The 18,209-nt window shown below is 54.9% G+C and overlaps 8 protein-coding genes across 8 annotated transcripts; 5 read left to right on the plus strand and 3 right to left on the minus strand.

The window, feature by feature from the left end:
* Positions 1-1,134: 1,134 nt before the first annotated feature.
* On the plus strand, positions 1,135-2,127 carry PG998_008030 (uncharacterized protein; the record flags this gene model as incomplete). Its single annotated transcript, XM_066874846.1, has 1 exon — positions 1,135-2,127. One exon carries the CDS (start codon positions 1,135-1,137, stop codon positions 2,125-2,127), a length of 993 nt encoding a protein of 330 aa, XP_066730791.1.
* Positions 2,128-5,319: 3,192 nt separating this feature from the next.
* PG998_008031 (uncharacterized protein) lies at positions 5,320-6,246 on the plus strand (the record flags this gene model as incomplete). Its single annotated transcript, XM_066874847.1, has 1 exon — positions 5,320-6,246. The coding sequence occupies one exon, from the start codon at positions 5,320-5,322 to the stop codon at positions 6,244-6,246; it is 927 nt and encodes a 308-aa protein (XP_066730792.1).
* A 547-nt stretch (positions 6,247-6,793) lies between these two features.
* PG998_008032 (uncharacterized protein) lies at positions 6,794-8,097 on the minus strand (the record flags this gene model as incomplete). The annotated part of the gene is made up of 3 exons (XM_066874848.1): positions 6,794-7,214; positions 7,295-7,812; positions 7,870-8,097. The coding sequence occupies 3 exons, from the start codon at positions 8,095-8,097 to the stop codon at positions 6,794-6,796; spliced, it is 1,167 nt and encodes a 388-aa protein (XP_066730793.1).
* Positions 8,098-8,482: 385 nt separating this feature from the next.
* On the plus strand, positions 8,483-9,709 carry PG998_008033 (naringenin-2-oxoglutarate 3-dioxygenase; the record flags this gene model as incomplete). The annotated part of the gene is made up of 1 exon (XM_066874849.1): positions 8,483-9,709. One exon carries the CDS (start codon positions 8,483-8,485, stop codon positions 9,707-9,709), a length of 1,227 nt encoding a protein of 408 aa, XP_066730794.1.
* Positions 9,710-10,150: 441 nt separating this feature from the next.
* PG998_008034 (Integral membrane protein) lies at positions 10,151-12,121 on the minus strand (the record flags this gene model as incomplete). Its single annotated transcript, XM_066874850.1, has 6 exons — positions 10,151-10,863; positions 10,921-11,163; positions 11,219-11,293; positions 11,349-11,885; positions 11,953-11,986; positions 12,047-12,121. 6 exons carry the CDS (start codon positions 12,119-12,121, stop codon positions 10,151-10,153), a joined length of 1,677 nt encoding a protein of 558 aa, XP_066730795.1.
* A 687-nt stretch (positions 12,122-12,808) lies between these two features.
* On the plus strand, positions 12,809-14,547 carry PG998_008035 (uncharacterized protein; the record flags this gene model as incomplete). Its single annotated transcript, XM_066874851.1, has 2 exons — positions 12,809-14,387; positions 14,435-14,547. The coding sequence occupies 2 exons, from the start codon at positions 12,809-12,811 to the stop codon at positions 14,545-14,547; spliced, it is 1,692 nt and encodes a 563-aa protein (XP_066730796.1).
* Positions 14,548-14,885: 338 nt separating this feature from the next.
* Positions 14,886-16,151, plus strand: PG998_008036 (uncharacterized protein; the record flags this gene model as incomplete). Its single annotated transcript, XM_066874852.1, has 1 exon — positions 14,886-16,151. One exon carries the CDS (start codon positions 14,886-14,888, stop codon positions 16,149-16,151), a length of 1,266 nt encoding a protein of 421 aa, XP_066730797.1.
* A 253-nt stretch (positions 16,152-16,404) lies between these two features.
* On the minus strand, positions 16,405-17,879 carry PG998_008037 (uncharacterized protein; the record flags this gene model as incomplete). Its single annotated transcript, XM_066874853.1, has 4 exons — positions 16,405-16,829; positions 16,901-16,968; positions 17,049-17,169; positions 17,426-17,879. 4 exons carry the CDS (start codon positions 17,877-17,879, stop codon positions 16,405-16,407), a joined length of 1,068 nt encoding a protein of 355 aa, XP_066730798.1.
* Between the last annotated feature and the right edge of the window lie 330 nt (positions 17,880-18,209).

Raw genomic sequence — 18,209 nt, forward strand, 5'->3', positions numbered from 1 at the left:
GTGATTGATGAGCGATGGTAGAAGGTATGGAGGAGGTAAGAGTGGTGGTGGGCATGAAGAAGGTAAGAAGAAACAAACAGACTCGCCAAACTCAGGAAAGGATTTATAAAGCCTCTACAAAGGTACACCTGAGGGAGCAAAGCGAGGCCGAGCAACGCGTTCGTCACCTGGGAGAGCAATGGTTTTGGATAGCGACACGATGCGCCATTCGCAGAAGCCATGCTCTTCAGGACAGTAACGCGTGCCTCAGCCCACGGCTCTACCAGATAGCTCAGCTTTGTGAGCCCTTGAACGGGACCTTGACTAGGCAACATGCTGGACAACAGACTAGCCAGGTATCAACATGGGAAATTGCACGTATCGCGACAGGCAAACGGAGGCAACAAGAATGAGGGTCCTCTGGCCTCAACTTGATCGTACCTACCCTCCTCCCCTGTTTTCTATGCCACTGACCTTGGCACTTATCTCGCATTCCCATACCGTTCATGGCAATTATAAACTCTCAAACTCTACGTGAGGCTAAATATATCCTGCCTTTCTGTCGCTTGTCGGGTAGTAAGTAGCATGATGACGATATGCACATACACATGTATGTAGTAGGGCAGTCCCCACTGTTTGTCAGACCACTGCCGTTGATGGGCCCGGAACCGAGGTACCTGGCTAGCTGGGCAGAACCTGGGATCGCGTTGTGACATTGCTGCACGCATACCTTACTGACCTTACTTACCCTTACCTTGCCTGACCTGACCTGACCTTCCTTTCCCGACATCTCATCTTTTTTGGCATGAATTGAAGAGACTCATTTCCTGCGTATATGCGTGCCTGTGTCCCCGTTCTTCTGGTATTTGAGCATGTCCAAGCACTGCTGAATCTGTTGTCTTTTTCTAACCTGTCCACATCTTTACCCCGGATTTTCATTCCTTAGTTTCAAGTGTTGGCTTTTATTGTCCTACTACTATTACCCGAGGCTTGAGAACTAGATCGCTATCGGCCCCAAGCCCAGATACCGCGGCCGACGTCACCCAACGCCTTCTCGCGACTGATTGATTCACCGTTGCGACCACAAGCCCTGCGCATCCTGCAGGTATATACACAATTTCTGGTAGACACATAGCCGATAACGCCAATATCACCATGTCCTCGGCAGAAGTAGAAGCGACCAGCGATTTGCCTTCGGGCGAGCCAGTGCCCTCGGCCGCCTTGGGCCCCGCACCAGAGCCGAAGCCTATGCCCATCAAAGCAGTCCTGGCTGCGACCCCGTCCAACATCGATGCCTTCCTCGCCCACTTGCAGCGCTGCCTCAGCACGCCCTCGGGCATCGACACCACCGCCCTGTTCCTGTGCTACTCGTCACGCCTGAGCGCTGCCGTGCTCGAGTCGCTGACGGGGCCCGTCGTCCAGCGCGGCGCCAACCAGCTCATCGCCCTCGCCTCCACCCTGCCGCCCTACACCACCATCCTCTTCGCCTCCAAGTCGCTGCCGTCCTTCTCGCCGTCCGCCGCCCTGCTCCTCAATATCGCCAAGCGCCTCCGCGCCTTTAGCGGCATGCTTAGCGAGGCCCGCACCTTCCTGCGCCTCTGGGGCCTGCTGAATATGTACTTCTGGGCGCGGGGCCTGATCCTACGTCTGCGCGCCGCACGCCAGCAGGTGCAGTCCGAGAAGGAGGCGGGCGGCAGCGCGAAGCTCGACAAGCTCGAGGTGTCCTTCTCGGTGACGCAGCTCGTGGCCTGCGTCATCTTCCAGTCGCTGGAGAACGGGGCGTACCTGGCGCAGAAGGGGGTCCTGTCGTGGCAGCCCGCCAACATCGGCAAGGTGATGCGGCTGAGCGCGCGCTTCTGGGGCTGCTTCGTGGGGCTCAAGATCGGGGAGCTCTTCTACGACGCGTGGAAGCGCTCGCAGCGCACGCCGGCCGAGCGCCTGGGCGATCGCACCGTCGCTGTTATGGAGCAGGAGGAGAGCGCCTGGACCGACGAGTGGCGCAAGACGGTCGTGCGCCAGCTGGCCTGGTTCCCGCTCACCATCCACTGGAGCCTCGAGCAGGGCATCTTCAGCGACATGTCGGTCGGCGCAATCGCCAGTATTCCTGGCGTGGTGCAGATGCGCGACCTGTGGGTCAAGACTGCGTAATAGCCAAGATACTATATTAGAAGAAGGAAGTGCCTTTTAGATCTTCGGATCTGAGCGCGCGCAGGAGAAGGAAGGCTTAACGAGCATTCGTGGCTGGGTAGACGTCAATTATTAGCTACAGATATATCACATACTTCCGTAGGCACCCGTCACGGAACGGCATAGATGAAAAGTTGGTGCTTGACCACGAAAGACGACGGCAGCGGTTTATTGGTTACGAGTTCAAGCAGGCAAAATGAATAATATCAATGTACTTTCGGTAGTAATGATCCTTATACTTGCTGCCAAAACTCTTGTGAATGTTGAGATGTTATTTGATCTTTCTGGTGGTCTTCGTAGCATTGTAGATTATACTTCTATGGAAGACTTCGATTTAGGCGACCATCCATGGCCGAAACCTTGTGAGGCAACAAACCATTGTCAGCGCCAAAAGAAAACAAGTAAAAAAGATCCGTACTCCAATCCGTCACCAGACTTGAATCCAGAACCCCCTGATGAGTAGGTATCAAGAGAAGATACGGCCACTCCCAGCCCTCGTGCCCCTATCCCTTTCTGAAAACAGGTAGGGTGATAGCATTATACGCCTATAGTATAGACTCGAATACACTTGTATGATACATGGACCAAAAAAAAAAAACGTCTGCTCTTTCTTTGAGCGCATGTGTCAACCTTGGTGCAGGAGTCATGCTGATTTTCTCTGTATGTTTTCAAATAGACCATATGCCTCAGTGTTTTACCACTAGGACAAAAGACTCTGCTCTTAATTTGACTTATAACAGCAGTCGTAGATAGAGTTTGTTTCCCTCAAGGGTGGCTGCTGCTGCCTGGTTGGCACCTGGGTGGGCCTTGCGCCCCTTTTCTGGACTCAATGTAGCGTATGGTGGCTGAATCCTTCCAAATTATGTGATCTGCGTATTTGGATCAAATACATACATCACCCATTCAGAATATCTCCGAGGCCAAATGGCCAGGCTTATATGACTCGCTATTCAAGAGGATCATTGACCGAATAGCCACCATGGTGCCGGACTCGTCATCACCGTTCCGTGACCCCGCCAGTACCGATGAACACTTATATTCGTGTTGACGCTTCAACAGCGCCAGACGGAGGTGACAAGGGGCCACGAGACCAAGACGAAAGCGATTGCTCAGGAAACCGACCTCCTATACGTCCCTACGCCCGAACCGAAGCTGCGAAGAAGGGGTTATGGCCATTGGTATCAGGTGGTTGCATATTCACTCACCCCCTCTGACCTGGCGATTAGTTGAATCCCAAACGAGACACCATCCGCCTCTGCTAAAAGGGGGCGTGCGAATAGACAGGTCCATGGGATCTGTAGCTACTCGTGCTGGGTACCGTCTTCGACAAGATCACCAAGCGGAGGACGACCTACAGCGATGCATTTGCCGAAGAGGAGTTTCCGTCTGGCGTTTGGTCATGGCGTTTTGCGGTGAGTTGGATGGTTGCCGACAGTCAACCGAGGCCTGTCCATGCTCAACCTGATACCATCGGGAGAAGTGTTGAACGGTGTTGAAGGGGACCATGATGGACAAACAGACAAGGCCGAGAGCGCACATTTCTGGTACAAACCCGCATAACAGTGTGACAGCACCTGAAGCATGCGTAGATGGACGGAATGGTGCCGAGCGATGGCCCGGAGCGCTCCCCAAGCTTCAGCCTGCAGTAGCCCGGCAGTAGCAGACTGGAAAGTAATGCTTCTGAGCCAATTACCACGTGGGAGAACGGGGGCATTTGTTCTTGTCCAGTACCTCTCGCCAGATGTCGCTAATTGTTGGCGCTAAGGAAGAAAAGAAGCGGACAGCCGACACAACCTGGGGTTTTGGGTCTAGACGCTATGCTGGACGCTAGAACTAGACTGCTAGAGGTGGTGTTGGGCGCCTCGGTGCCCATGGCGCTGGGGGCCTAGGGACGTTGACAACTGATGGGGGACCCATGCAAGCCCACGGCCGGCCATGACGCAGCTCGGGCCAATCACGCGAGAGCCCACGGGGCATCGACAGGGCACCTCAAACACGACGATGTTTCGTTTCACTCCTCTGCAACCAGCCCGTCAACTCCATTGGTCTTCCAACTTCCAGGTTTTCCCTCGGTTCTGTGTCCACAGACCATCACTGATGTGCATCTTGAAGATGAGGTCAATCACGGACGGCGGCCCAATGGGGAAAGTAGGAAACCCCTGATCGGCCCCAAGTCCGGGTAACGAAAATCTTGATGGGATATCATTGTGGTATTGGCGGCGGATGGCTGCCAGCTCCTCTTCTCCAGGTCCCGTCATCTCGGGTTCCCTCTTCCCATCTTTTACATCACTCGTAATTATCGTGTATTATTTCACCACCCGGCTTCTTGTTGCGTTTTCCCTTCTCCAACAGTCGCACTTGGTCGATTGCTCGAAGCAGTGCTTCGTTCTGCCCCCAGATTTGAGTTTCGGTTTCTTTTCTTAACCCATACCGACAGTCACCCTTCGCCGTTTCTTTACCTTTGTTGTTTCACACGCTACTTTCCAGCGTTTCTCTGCCAGGGGGAAGAAAAAGTGGCTTTGGCCTTCCCGGGTGACTACACCACGAGCAACTATATCAGACTCATCTGCCGACCCCCAGAGCATTTTACCGTGTTACTCGCTGGGTCTGATGTTATTTGCCTGGTATAACTGAACCTCCCTTTGGGGTCATTCGATTCGCCCGACCTGGAGGCGGCCGACTTCCGCAGGGCTGACACGGCCAAGATCGAGGGGACCTGACGGCATGAATTGATCGCTGTTCGATCCCTGATATTATCTTGTCAATCTTTAGACGATTGACGGAGACTTTAGGGACAACCTGGCTTGATCAGAATTCGGAGAATTTATCATCGCATTGACGTCGACTTGACTGACGTCTGTTCAGTGGTCTGCCCACACTCGTCGCGCAGCCCCATTGGTTGCCACCCGCGGGCACGCCTCCATCGTTCGTCGGCCGCCGATATATCTGACATCTCGTGTTTCGAACCACCCCATCCGGCCCTCATCGTTCCTTCCTAAACCAGCGCGTTGCCTGATTCCAGTCACGCGGCATCCCAGGATCTGCCCTGCCCTCTTTTTTCTCTTAAGATCTCACAGCCCCGGTCTGGTCTGGTGTTGCGCTGTTAGCGTAGACAGAACGACTCAATTCAAAGCACAGCCGATACACATAGCAATGTCACGGATGAAGCGAAAGCAATGTAGCGCATCCAATCTGCTACTGCTTTTTACTCTAGGCGGCACGGCGTCTGCTGCCTTGTCGCTCGCCGATTTCCAGCTGATCGCATCCAACGCCATCCCTTCCAATTGTATCGCCGCATACAATAGCCCAATCGTGGGGTGTTCGAAGCGTGACTTCAGGAGTGGAAGGCAGTGCTCAGCCGATTGCGTGAAGGGGCTATTGAAAGCATCTTCACTTATGGACACGTTTTGCAGAGGGGTGGCTGTAGACCCCAGGACGCTGCTGGGTATGACACTTAACGGTCAACTCCTGTCAGCTCTGTGTCCAGGCGCGCCTCTGCCGGCGACGACGCTTACCGTGACCGTACAACCCACAGGAACGCCACGACCGCCGCAACCCTCACCACAACTTCCACCAGGGCCTCCAATGCCTCCCGGACCACCAGGACCTCCAGGGCCACCAGTACCGCCAGGACAGACAGGGGTACCGCCAAGACCACCGCCGCCTCCGCCACCATCGACGGAAACAGAGTCTCAACCCATTCTGCCGACGACGTTGAGAACCAGCACATTGCAGCTGACGACGGGAAGTCCCACTCGGACCACCCAGCCTACCAGAATCACGTCGACTCTACAACCTACAACAGTCATCTCTGTTCCCAGTGTACTGCCGACGACAAGTACCGAGTCGAGTGAGGATCAGGCTCCGTCAACAACTGTGGTGTCTCTACCAACTACCGCAGAAACAACGACCACGCAGTCCACGACGTCAAAGACAGACTCTGGCGATAATTCCGCCCCCAAAGTCACAGGGGGCGGCAGTCCGTTCGACACAATTGTTAATATTGCACCCATGCGCTCGATACGTGTCATCGATGCTGTGTCAGTAGCCATCGGTGCCACGGTAATATTATTTTGGTAGCCCAGATGGACTATAGGGGAGAGGCAATTTCGAGTTCGCGGGTTCAATCACTCACCGCAGTGAGAAACCGTCTAATGTGTAAAACTATTGATACCAGGAGAGTTGGGACAAGAGAAGGGCATACAGTCAATTCTTGGGAATTTAAGACTACGGACGAACGGCGTTGGGAATCTGGGCTTGGGCATTGGAGCGACGGTCACCTTCAGTGAACGCATGTCACTGAAAAACCTTGTATGATTACTAGATAAAAGGAAAGGGGATGAATTGCTTGTTGCTGCACGTACAAGGAGATGTGGCAGCAATAGGGATCTACAGAGCTCTCATTCTGGGCTGCAAGATTGACAGCGTGTATTGGATACAATCCTGCCACGCGAACATGTAAAACCAGACAGTAAGATTGGAAGCCAATCAAATCAAAGAATCGTTCAATTAATCAAAACTCCTTCTATTCTTTTCGGGCTGTTGGTTAATGAGGTTGATCAGGTGTATATAGGCAGGCACACGCTCAAGGGGGTGAAAAGGGGCTAACTAGCCGGCTCCATGTGGTCTATGGTTGAGCGGTACTGAACAGGCCCGCCAGCTCCCCTCCACCTCCTTCCTTCTCGAACCAAGCTCTGTCCTTGCGCCAGGCGTGGGAGATGATGTCCCGCCCCCTCCGCGCGACCTCCCGGACCTGCTCGGGCGCGCCCCAGCCGGGCACCGACGTGCCGAAGCACACGAGGTGGGCGCCCAGCTGGATCGCCGTGCGCAGCGCGAACGCCTCGGTTACGGCCCCGTAGCCCTCGACGAGCCCCTCCATCATCCACAGCCCGCCGCGGATCCGCTTGTACAGCCACAGCTCGTACATCTCGGCCAGCATCTGGCCCAGGTCCAGGTTCGGCAGGCCGAGCTGGGCCATCTCCCAGTCGACCACGAAGACGGGCACGGCTTCGGCGCTTGGGAGTATGGGGGCGTTGGGAAGGAGAATACTGTCGGTGGCGGTTAGTTGATCGTCGCTCTTCCAAATGAGGGATTGACGAATTGGCAGGCCCGTATCCAATCAACTTACTTGCCAGTCCAGAAATCCCCGTGTATCACCTGTAACCGTTTCTCGTCATGCAGCTCAGCTGTAGCCATCTCCTTGACCTCCTTGAACACGGGCAGCGCCTCCTCCAGGATGTCGGGAAACTGCGCAACGCGGTCCAGCAGCCACTGGAAGTTGATAGTGTGCTTCAACCTCTGCATCACCCTGTTAGCCGCCACGGCGCCGTGCAGCTCCTCCCGGTGAAGCTCGGACGAGTCGTGGAAGGTGCGCAGCCAACGCCCCACGGCTAGGCCTAGCGTTCGGCACTGCGGTCGAAGATTAGTAGCAGCAGGGGAGGAAGCTGCCCACTGCTCCAGGGCGTAGGCTTTGAGATTGGTGCCGTTGGACAAGTACTCCTGGATTTGCGTGGTGGGGTCTTGTGGGAAGGGGTAGTGCTTAGGCGTGCGCACTACGTATCTGTAGCCATTCTCTTGGTGACCGGGGGCTGTGGATGTATCGACAGCGGATGAAGAGAGGGCCTGGAGACAGGCGTCCTCAACGCGCTATGACGAGCATGTAAGCCAACGACAGGCGTAGTAGAGGGTCGATCAGATTCTTACACAGCGTGAAGTGGGTAGCTCGAAGCCCGGGTTGCTTGCGAGGAAGTCTTCGCCATGCTTCACGAGCACTTGGGCTACCCCGTCCAGCGGCTGCACCAGGTCGGCGAGGAATATGAAATTCGCGGTGCCGCCAGAGAGCGGGACGAGAGACTTGGCGGCGAACGGAGTGCCTTCGAGCGACCGAAGAACGGCGGCTTGTATTTCGGACGGAGATGGGACTGCGGCCATAGTGCTGTTCCAGAGCCCCTATAGCCGGTGTGTTTGTTGATGAAGATGGGAGCTATCGACCGACCTGGGGCTTGCAGGGCGAGTTATCTAAGACATGGAAGTGACTCTCTTCTTCTATTGGCTGACTTGGGGTGCTTAGTGTGATGAGCCATAATGATGCTCGACTGTGGCAGGTGGGGCTGAGTCTCAGCTGTAGCAGAAGGCAGTCCAACATTGCAACATCCCTGGACGAATCGGCGACGATTTATTGGTGTTGACAGAGATAGAGTTGGGTGGGTTCAGATGGTGCCTTGGATTGGGGGTTCAAGTGGGCCTGGAGAGCTTCCCGGACATACGATTTTCGAGGTCAGCTTAACCACTTTCTGTTGGCGTTGCGCATGCACATATGGCCAATCTACCGGATAAGGGGCAGCTCAACCTGCCCGTGATAGACATATCGCCTTTCATATCCTGGAACCCGTCCGAAGACGAGACCGCCAGCTCCGATCTGCCCAAAGACCACATAAACGGAGATGGCAGCCACCCAGAAGCCCACCTCCCCAGGCCCGCCACGCCAGCGGATCTGACCCCGACGCAGCGCACCACAGTCGCCGCTCTGCGCACCGCCGTGCGTCACCCGGGCTTCTTCTACCTGACGGGTCACGGCGTGCCGCGCGAGCTGATGCAGCGCGTCCTAGAGCTGGGCCGACAATTCTACACCGCGGGCGATGACTCAGCAATCCTGAAACGGAAAAGGGCCATCGCGCGACGTCCTTGCGGCGACAAACACGGCGACGGCGCCCGGGGCTGGCAGGACGTCGACGCCATCTCCCGGAACGACTGGCACGAGGCACTGGACTTCTACGCCGAGATCGCCGGCGCCGACACTGTGGCGGCGCACCGTGCCTTCAAGGCGTCGCGGCCCGACGTCTGGCCGGGCGTCGACGGCCTGCTCGAGGGCCGCAACCTGTACCCGAACCATCCAGCCGCCATGCGCGCTCTGCTTCCCGACTACGTCGCGCGGCTGTGCAGCGTGGGCGAAGCGGTGATGCGGGCGTTGGGATTCGCGCTCGAGCTGCGGGACCCCGAGTTCTTCGCCGGGGCGACGCGGGACTCGTTCTGGTGTCTGCGCGTGCTGGGGTACCCGCCACTACCCCCTGCATTCCGAAAGAAGGAAGAGGAAGAAGTAGAAGACGACGAGGAAGACGAAGAAATCGTAGGCTGCGGCGCGCACTCGGACTACGGGTGCCTGACCATGTTACTCACCGACGAGACGCCCGGAGCGCTCAAGGTGCGCGTGGCCGGCGGTGAAGAGGAAGAGCAACAAAAAGGAGAGAAGCAACCCGAACAATGGGTCGACGCCGACCCCCTCCCCGGCGCCTACGTCGTCAACATCGGCGACATGGTGGAGCAATGGACGGGCGGCTGGGCGACGAGCACGGTGCACAAGGTGCTGCACACGGGCGACGACTACCGCATCAGCGTGCCCTTCTTCTACGAGCCCGCTAAGCACGTCATCGTGCGGCGGCTGCCCGAGTTTGGCGGCACCGACGCCGATGCCGAAGTGCGGTACTGGGATCACCTCGTGAGCAAGATAGACGGCAGCTTCTTTAGAAAACGGACTAGTTGGTAGAGAGAGAAATATAGGGGAAGCTAAGCTTCGAGTACGAGCTCCAGTCAGAAAATCAAGATTTGTATGTATGAGGCTGGGTATCTGAACGAGATGTATTGTGCTGCCAAGTAAATATAACTACCAAACGCCTCTCATGATTCTATACAAGCCTACATTTACACCTCAATCCCGTGTTCCTGTCATGAATACGGTCACACGGAAGGGCTGATTTCATTGTCATGACAACTTTGACCCAATACATGCGACTCTCCGATCTTGACCCTTTGTACTAGTCTTAGTTCTTTTCCAGAGCTTCGTGCCATGAAGCCAGGTTTGGAAGAGACCACCACGGGATATGGAGGTTAGCTTAGCTGCCCGCGTATCCAACAAATACTAACAAGGAAGCATGGTTTTTATTCAGGGGCCGAAAGCCTCGGGTAAACAGTTGACATTGAGAACTGTCTATTTCTTGCCCTTGACCAGTTTCGATGTATCCTCGTCTTCGTCGTCGCTGAACTTATCGCCGTCTTCTCCCACAGCAAAGATGGTCTCGCCGTCTTCGAACGAGTCGCGAGGACTCACGGCTTTTTGCGCTCCTCTGCTTTGCGACGGCGGTGGGCCTGAGGGAGGCGCGTAAAGCGATTCGGCCCTGCTAGGCGTCGCATTCGAGGCGACGTTGTTGTTGTTGTTGCTGTTGTTGCCGTTGCTGTTGTTTCTGTACTTCGCAATATTGGCCTCTTCATCGTCACTGTCATCCGGGTTGCCGACATCGGCGAATTCAAAGCCACCGTCTTCGTCCTGTGCGATCTCGTCACTCATGGCGAAGCGTCGGTTGTTGGCAGTGGGACGCCAGACATAGGCGACCCAGGCGACATCAGCAAAGTAGACCAGGTTCAGCCAACCATCAAGAATGAACCAGCGGCTCTTCCAGTGGAACGGCACGTAGTCGGGATCCGACGCTGAGGCGAAGCTGAAGCTGTTGAAGAAGAAGAAGCCGAAGATGACCATGATGGAAATGAGGATGCACCACCAAAGCTTCTTGTACATGGCCTCCTTAACGGTTTGCTTACGCTCACGCAAGTCCTTGAGCGTAAAGTTGAGCGAGTTCAACGTCCACACGTAAAAGGCAGTGAGAGTGCCGGCCAAGGGCAGAACAACGAGGAGAACCAACGGACCTACCAATGATCAGTATGAAAAGCATAAATTATAGAGTAGAGAGTGATTGGACATACCAGCTGTATCGGGCGAGATCAGGAGACTCGTAATCGCATAGACCAGACCGAAGACGAAATGCGCGATGGCTAGGAATCGTACGTAAGTCATGGTCTTACCAAGAGACGGTTTTACGACACCGTAACCCATGCAGACAATAAGCAAGAGGAAGAAAGAGAACGAGTTTCGGAAGGCGTTTAGCACTGCCACGAGAACCAACAGTACTCGGGCACCAACATTCGACCCGTTCCGGTTCAGATAGTCTACGCAAACTATGTTAGCATAAAATCCGCGCAATCTAGCTAGAGCGAGACTTACCGTAGAAACCCCATGTCATCAACATTTCAACGACTAGGAACACAAGGATGGCTGTGATGTAGTTTTGCACAGGCACTATTACGAGGTTAGTGATGCTGGGCTGCGAAGCTCATGGGTGCATTGAACCTACAGATATCGTATCTGTGCTGGTAATACATAAAGCCCCAGAATACCACGACAAGAGCGTAGAGAATGGTGATTCCGCCGTAGAAAGGAAGCTTGGGTATCTGCGTCGCGGGAAGTTCGCCATAGGCTTCACGAAACTCGACTGCGGCGGCGTAGTTTTGGAGAGGGGGGAGTCCAAAGGTGGCCACACAATAATAGCCCGTCTTCTTGATGGGGTAGTTGATAGGCTTGGCGTCCTTGAGGTGGACGGCCTGGGTCAAGATCAGGCTGCTCGACTTTTCGGTGGCATTAGACGCCAGGATGAACTCGCCAATGTTGGTCTCGTTGCATAAGCCCTTGGTGACGGCCGGCGGGTCGCAGATGTACTCCTTCTCGTACGGATTGTCGTCGCCCTTAGGAATACCGACGAACTTCTCGTCCTTCCACTCAAATACAACGAAACTGACGACTGGGTCTGCGTCGCCTTCGATGGCGTCGGGGAGGAACTTTGTCAGGATAAACGGGTCGGTAGGACCACCCCATGCCTTCTTGTCGTACATTCCTGGGCGCAAACAGTTAGAATCGAGTATTCATTCAGGCTGGCAGGTGTCGCGCAGTTCTATGCATACCGGCGCATCGTTGCCTGTTCTCGTCGGTCGCATCCTAGGGTTTCTATTAGTAAGGCGGACAAGAGTTTCCCGTGGGCACTCTGGCAGTACATACCAATTTGACTTCCAATGCCTGGGCCGTCCATAAAGACAGGCCCAGCAGTGTGAAGGCCGACAGCCACTTCTTCATGGTTGACGATGAACGTGTGTTGGCGTGCTGTTGTGTGGTCTCGGGAGTTGAGATGAGCGGCAGGCTGGATCAATCTGTCCACAGCTGGGCAGCTCGGATCGGATAACTGGAGAGCCTGCTCACGGCGTCGCGGGTCGCTCAGCCTCCGCGCGGCGTGGAACGGGAACACGGGAGATGTCGAGCACAGCGAAGCCCCCACGTAGAAATGCAATGTCTAGACTGTAGGGGGGTACGAACAAGACCAAGCAAGGAGAGAGTCTCTACGACGATGGATAATTGGAAGAAGAGCTCATGGCAGTTGAGTTGGCCTTTTTTCTGGGACACGAGGATGCCCGGAAGTCGATGGAGACCTAGACTTGCTAGCCTATTGAATTGCTTGGCGACAGCGTTGGAAACGTCCAGAGGCCCAGTTGAAACCAAATCGCGCTAAGGCACGCATGCTATCATTGCGCGTAAGCGTAGCCGCCTCGCCGTCCGGGGGTTGGCAGCAGGCCTAGCCAAGCTGGCTGCTGGCTGCTGGCAGGTTGGGGGCTGCAATTCACTGACTGGCCTTGTTCTCCACTGGAGCTCGGCCATCTCGAGCTGAAAAGTTGCATACCGCATCCCGGCTTGCGACTGCTGTCAATCAGTAAATAATAACCCTACTATCTACATCGAGTCCGAATTGGCGGCTCCAGCGTAGGGAACATGGGGAAAAACACCGACAAGCTCTACATTACCCACTCGGAATGGTCATCGTCCGACGCCTTCTCGGCCAACACTGGTGCTCGCTCCAAAGCCACGGGCGCATCATTTAGGCGCCTGCCCTTCAACTTTTGCGCCGCGAGCCTCCAACCCTTCCAAAATGCCGTCTGCACCTCGGACGGCGTCATCTTCGACATTGAAGTCATCTCGAAATGGCTGAAGGACCATGACACGAACCCCGTTGATGGCAAGCCCCTGGCTTTGCGGGACCTAATCAAGCTCAACTTTTCGCGCAACGCCGACGTCGATTCGAGGGGCCAAGATGGTTCTGGCAGCGATGGGAAGGGCGACCTGATCGATCCCGTGACCTTCAAGGTCTTCACCGATAACACGCACATTGTTGCCATTCGCCATGGAGGATACGCCAATGTATTTGCCTGGGATACCGTCGAGAAGATGAACATTAAGTCCAAGATGTGGCGTGATCTCATGGACGACAAGGAATTTGGCCGTTCCGACATCATCACTCTGCAGGATCCACAAAACGCCGCAAGTCGAGACCTCAGCCAGTTCAAGTTCCTCAAAGAAGGCGGCGAGGCAATTCTGACAAAGGAGCAAGAGACGGAACGAAAAGAAGGGAACGTCAATATCGATGCCCTCGGGCGTGTGGGGGACAAGGTGCTACGGGCCAAGGAAGCTGTGGAGAAAGCGAGACGTGAACGCGAAGCTGGCGGCGACATCAACCATACACAATCAAAGGCTCTGACGAAAAACGCCAACGGGGCTACTGCAGTGCGCACGTCGATGATACAAGACAAGAAGGCCGCCTACAACGCCGCGGCATACACAACTGGCCGTGCAGCCGCCTCCTTCACGAGCACAGGTCTCACGCCAGAGACTAGTGGCGAGCGCGCTTTGCTATCCGATGAAGAATACATGCTTAAGCCCCGGCGCGTCAAGATCAAGGGCTATGCGCGTATGGAAACCAATTTGGGCGACTTGAATTTGGAGCTCCACACCGAGTTTGCACCACGAGCTGTTTGGAACTTTACTCGTCTTGCGCAAAAGGGGTATTATCGCAATATGAATTTCCATCGTAACATTCGGAATTTCATGATCCAAGGTGGTGATCCATCAGGGACGGGGCGTGGCGGCGAGTCCATCTGGGGCAAGAACTTCAAGGATGAGTTCGAGTCTCCCATGACCCACGACTCACGCGGTGTCATCAGCATGGCAAACAAGGGCAAAAACACAAACTCGTCACAGTTTTTCATCACGTACCGGCCGGTGAAGCATCTGGACAACAAGCACACCATTTTTGCCAAAGTGGTAGGGGGTATGGACGTGCTCAAGAGGATGGAGGAAGTGCCCGGCGACGGGTCAGACCGGCCGCTCAACAAGATCACCATCAAGGACGTTATCGTGTACCTAGACCCCTTTGAGGAGTTTCTCAAGCAAAAGGCGGACCGCGATCTGCAGGCGGAACGGAAAGCAGAAGTGGAACGCCGCGGCGGAACCGAAGACGACCGGACCACATGGACTGGCAAGCGGATCCGAGGCAACGGAGCTGCCGATGGGGGCAGTGAGGGCCCTGGCGTCGGAAAGTACCTGCAAGCTGCACGGAAGCAGCAAAGAATACAGCCGAGGAAGAGCTCCTCGAGGACGACGTCCCGGACACTTGGGAAGAGCCTGCACGGAAAAAGGCCAAGAGTGGCGGGTTCGGAAACTTTGACGCTTGGTGATTTTTACCTCGAAGCGATGTACATACAGTATTGGCATTGGGTGGCGTTCAGGGAATACCCGCAAATAGAGGTTTTGATATTATTGACCTCAAGTTCGCCAAGTGTGCATCACACCCCAAACTATAGCGTCACCTACAGCACATTGGTCAACAAGGAGCCTTCGTATTACCAGAGGACCCCCGCACACACTGCCGTCGCACTTGCAATACCCCTGACTACTTTACTGAAACAGACGCCCTCCCCTCATGCTTGACTGACCAGCATCATCTATTTCCTTCACTCGGTTGATAACCCCACGTACTTGAGTAGCTGCCGTCACCCGGTGCCAGACGTTCAAGATGCCTGTTACGGTGAAACTCGCTCCTCACCCGGCTAATAACTGGACAGGACAGGCAGCCTCCTCCGCAGAAGACTTGTACCAAAAATCATGCCCGCAGCAACACGCCCTCACTGGAGAGATTATCAAGACCTCGCTCGACCTCACAGAGAAATCTCAAGATCGTAATATTTCCCCCTCGAGCAACGGCTTCGTCGATGCCGCGCGCGCGGCCTACAACCAGCACCACCATCTCAGCATTCGACCCGACGATGTCTGGCTCGCCATCGTTAATCAAATCAGCTTCTTCGTCAACGGCCACGCCGAGGAGCTGCGCCATCTTCTCGTAGCCCACGAAGGCCAGAAGCATCTGGAGGTCAAGGGCGGGATGCTCGACTTCGCGGCCATGGCCCAGGACATGACGCACCTGATCGCGGCCAACGTCAAGGACCCCGAGTTGCGGCACTGGATCATGCCGTCTTTCTCCACCACCACCGACACCGACAGAGTGGTCGGCGCCATCCTCTTCATGGGCGCCTTGAAGAAGTACTTCTCCTACGGATTTTGTGCAGTATGCGGCATTCCGTCTGTCACCCTTCTGGGCGAGGTGGAGGACTGGCAGGAGATGCTGAGACGCGTTGATAAGATCGACGCCGGGATGCTGGGGCCGAAGGCCAAGCCCTTCGCCGCCATGCTCCAGCCCATACTCCAGCACATGATCATGACGTTCGAGGCGCCTGCACACCGCGATGCCGTCGACCACTTCTGGGGCACTATTGCCACGGAGCACTACATGGACAGCGGCATTCCCTACCTCACTGGTTGGCTGACGGCATTCTGCTACTGGGATGAGCAAGGCAGCCCCAAGCGGCTGTCTGACACGTCCCTGTTTGGTAGCGCCGCCCCATTCCCCCGGGTAGATACAGTCGCGATACCTCAGGGCTTCTCCTCGGTCAATGTCCACGTCAACGACTACGGGAACGAGTACGATGTCACCATGATTGCAGGCTCTGTCGGTATAGCTGCCACGGCGTCTTCATCTGCTTCTTCTGCTCTGGATTCGATACAGCCGGTCTCTGGATGGTGGGTCTGTCTCCAAGACAAAGAGAAACTCTTGGAGGAGAAGAGAGTAGAGAAGAAGCAACTCCTGGCGGATTTGAGCTGCTTCCCCGAGGGTGAAAAGCGTTGCGAAAATGAGAGGCACAAGATTTTGGAGCGGCTGGCTAAATACGAAGACGTGGAAGTAAGTCTAGACGACCGAGGGTACGAGTACGACATGGATCCGTGATCTGCAAGTACAACGGTTGAAAATGATATTTTACTCTCTCTTTTTCTGTTTCTGTTTCTATTCCTTCCCAGTCCCTCGCTGGTGTTACATTGAAGGGATGGCAAACATTTGTTGTTCGTTATGTATTGCCTCTGAAGTCAATACTAAACTAGTGGTGTTTGGCCTCCATTGAGAACCTTCCGCTCCGAAGTGCGTTTAACTTCGTAGCAAATTCATGATATAACCAATTCTTCGTATCTGAGATGTCAAATGACTAACTGTGACCCGTCCGCGATTGCATTTCGATGTCTCCTGACTCCGGCTTTTGCGAGCCCCCTCTCGTTGCCGCCGTCTCGTCGTATGTAATGGCCACCGTCCGAGTTCGCAGGATCCCTGGACCGTCGCCTTCACCTTCTTCCTCGTCCTGCTGCCTTTCATCCTGGGTACTATGATCGCTGGAAGCGTCGCTTTCTTTACGGCTATGACCCTTTCGGGCCACCTCGTTCGAGAAGTCGCCGGTGCTGTCTGACTTGACGTAGGGTCCCATTCCCCTCGGGAGGGCTGGGGCGCCGCCGCCGCCGCCGCCGCAGGTTTGCTGGCTTCGAAAGAAGGCTCGAAGGATCGGAATGGAAGCAGCTACTACGGTGGCGTTGGGCTCGGCGATACCCACGATGTGGAAGACCCATAGGGAATGGAAGTCTAAATTTGAGTGCACTGTCAGTTGCTATTCGCAATCCGAATGATATGAGCAGTGAAGAGGAGGGGCTTACATCTTGTGTTCTCGGAGTCCAAGAGTCTTATGCCCTCGAAGCCCTTCACTAGCCCTGCAAGACCAGCTCTGTAGCGGTAGACCGGTTAGTCACAGTACACAAAAATGGCATTGGATCATTTTGGAAGAAAAGGAAACGCCAGACTTACAATACACCGACGCTCGTAGTGATCAGTATTGCAGCTCTCTTCTCAGAATTCTTCATGTTGACTTCCAGGATACGACTCAACGGCAAGAAGGCCAATATAAAGTCGGACATGGCGGAGAGGTCTATTTGGCTTGGTTAGCTCATCGTAGAAAGGGGGCAACCCGATCGAGGGGCCAGGGGAAACCAACATGCTCCGGTGACTTGTAAGATTATCCCGTTTTTTGGATGTAAACACGATGTCTGGATGCGGTCTTCTTGCGGGTCTGCGATGATCGATATTAGCATTCTTTATCTATTCAATACGCAGAATAAATCGCAAGGCGTAAACGGGCTCCTCCACAGCCGCCAGCAATTGCAAGGAATTGGAAAGATACATACGATCACATAGATTCAGCCAGACCAAGAACAAATGGGCGATATAGTATGAGTTGTCGACAAACAGAAGCGAGATGATGACCCATCTCTGCCAGCCCGTTGGGAAGATCCTCAACAGGGTGAGGGAGAAAGACAGCTTCGTTAGCGACAGAGCGAATTTCTGGAGGTTGTCGCCGATGAGCATCAACAAGAGAATCGTAGGCTCGTCGATGGTTTGCTTGGCGAACCCGCGGCGGAGCATCTCGGAGAAGATGCCGGTCTGGGCGATGGTGAAGAGCCAGCCGGCTACGAGGACCTTGTCGTCCCACCATATCTGCAGCCGAGCTCTGCGAATGTAGAGGCGGAGGCCGATGAAGGCGCCCGAGACGATGGCCATGGCCCAGACAACGAAGTTGCCGACCAGGCTCACATCGCCGTCGCGTTCGGCGTTAAAGCCCGGGGGAGGAGACGACGACATCTGATTTGTGAGAGAGGAAGTCTATAATCCAGCCAGAGCAAGGATGGAATTGTAAGGATGGTGGCCAAATTCTCGAAAGAGCGACGTTGAGTTCTTGAAAACAGACGTCTCGTTCATTATAGACGAAATGGTCTGGAAGGTGGCGATGAGTTGAATGCATGATGGCTGCTTCCAAGTTCGGATGAGTGAGCGACTCTACCGTTAAGATGGGACTTTTCTTGAGATCAGTTGGCCCTGAAAGGAGAGAACCAACTTTGCCAAGGCCAATTTGATCACAGGTAATCTCGGACCGAGTTTATCGAGCAACGCAGGTAGGCAGGCTAGGCAGGC

Source organism: Apiospora kogelbergensis (genome assembly GCF_038363985.1).
Source record: "Apiospora kogelbergensis strain CBS 113332 chromosome Unknown utg000005l_segment0_segment0, whole genome shotgun sequence".
Classification (NCBI taxonomy): domain Eukaryota; kingdom Fungi; phylum Ascomycota; class Sordariomycetes; order Amphisphaeriales; family Apiosporaceae; genus Apiospora; species Apiospora kogelbergensis.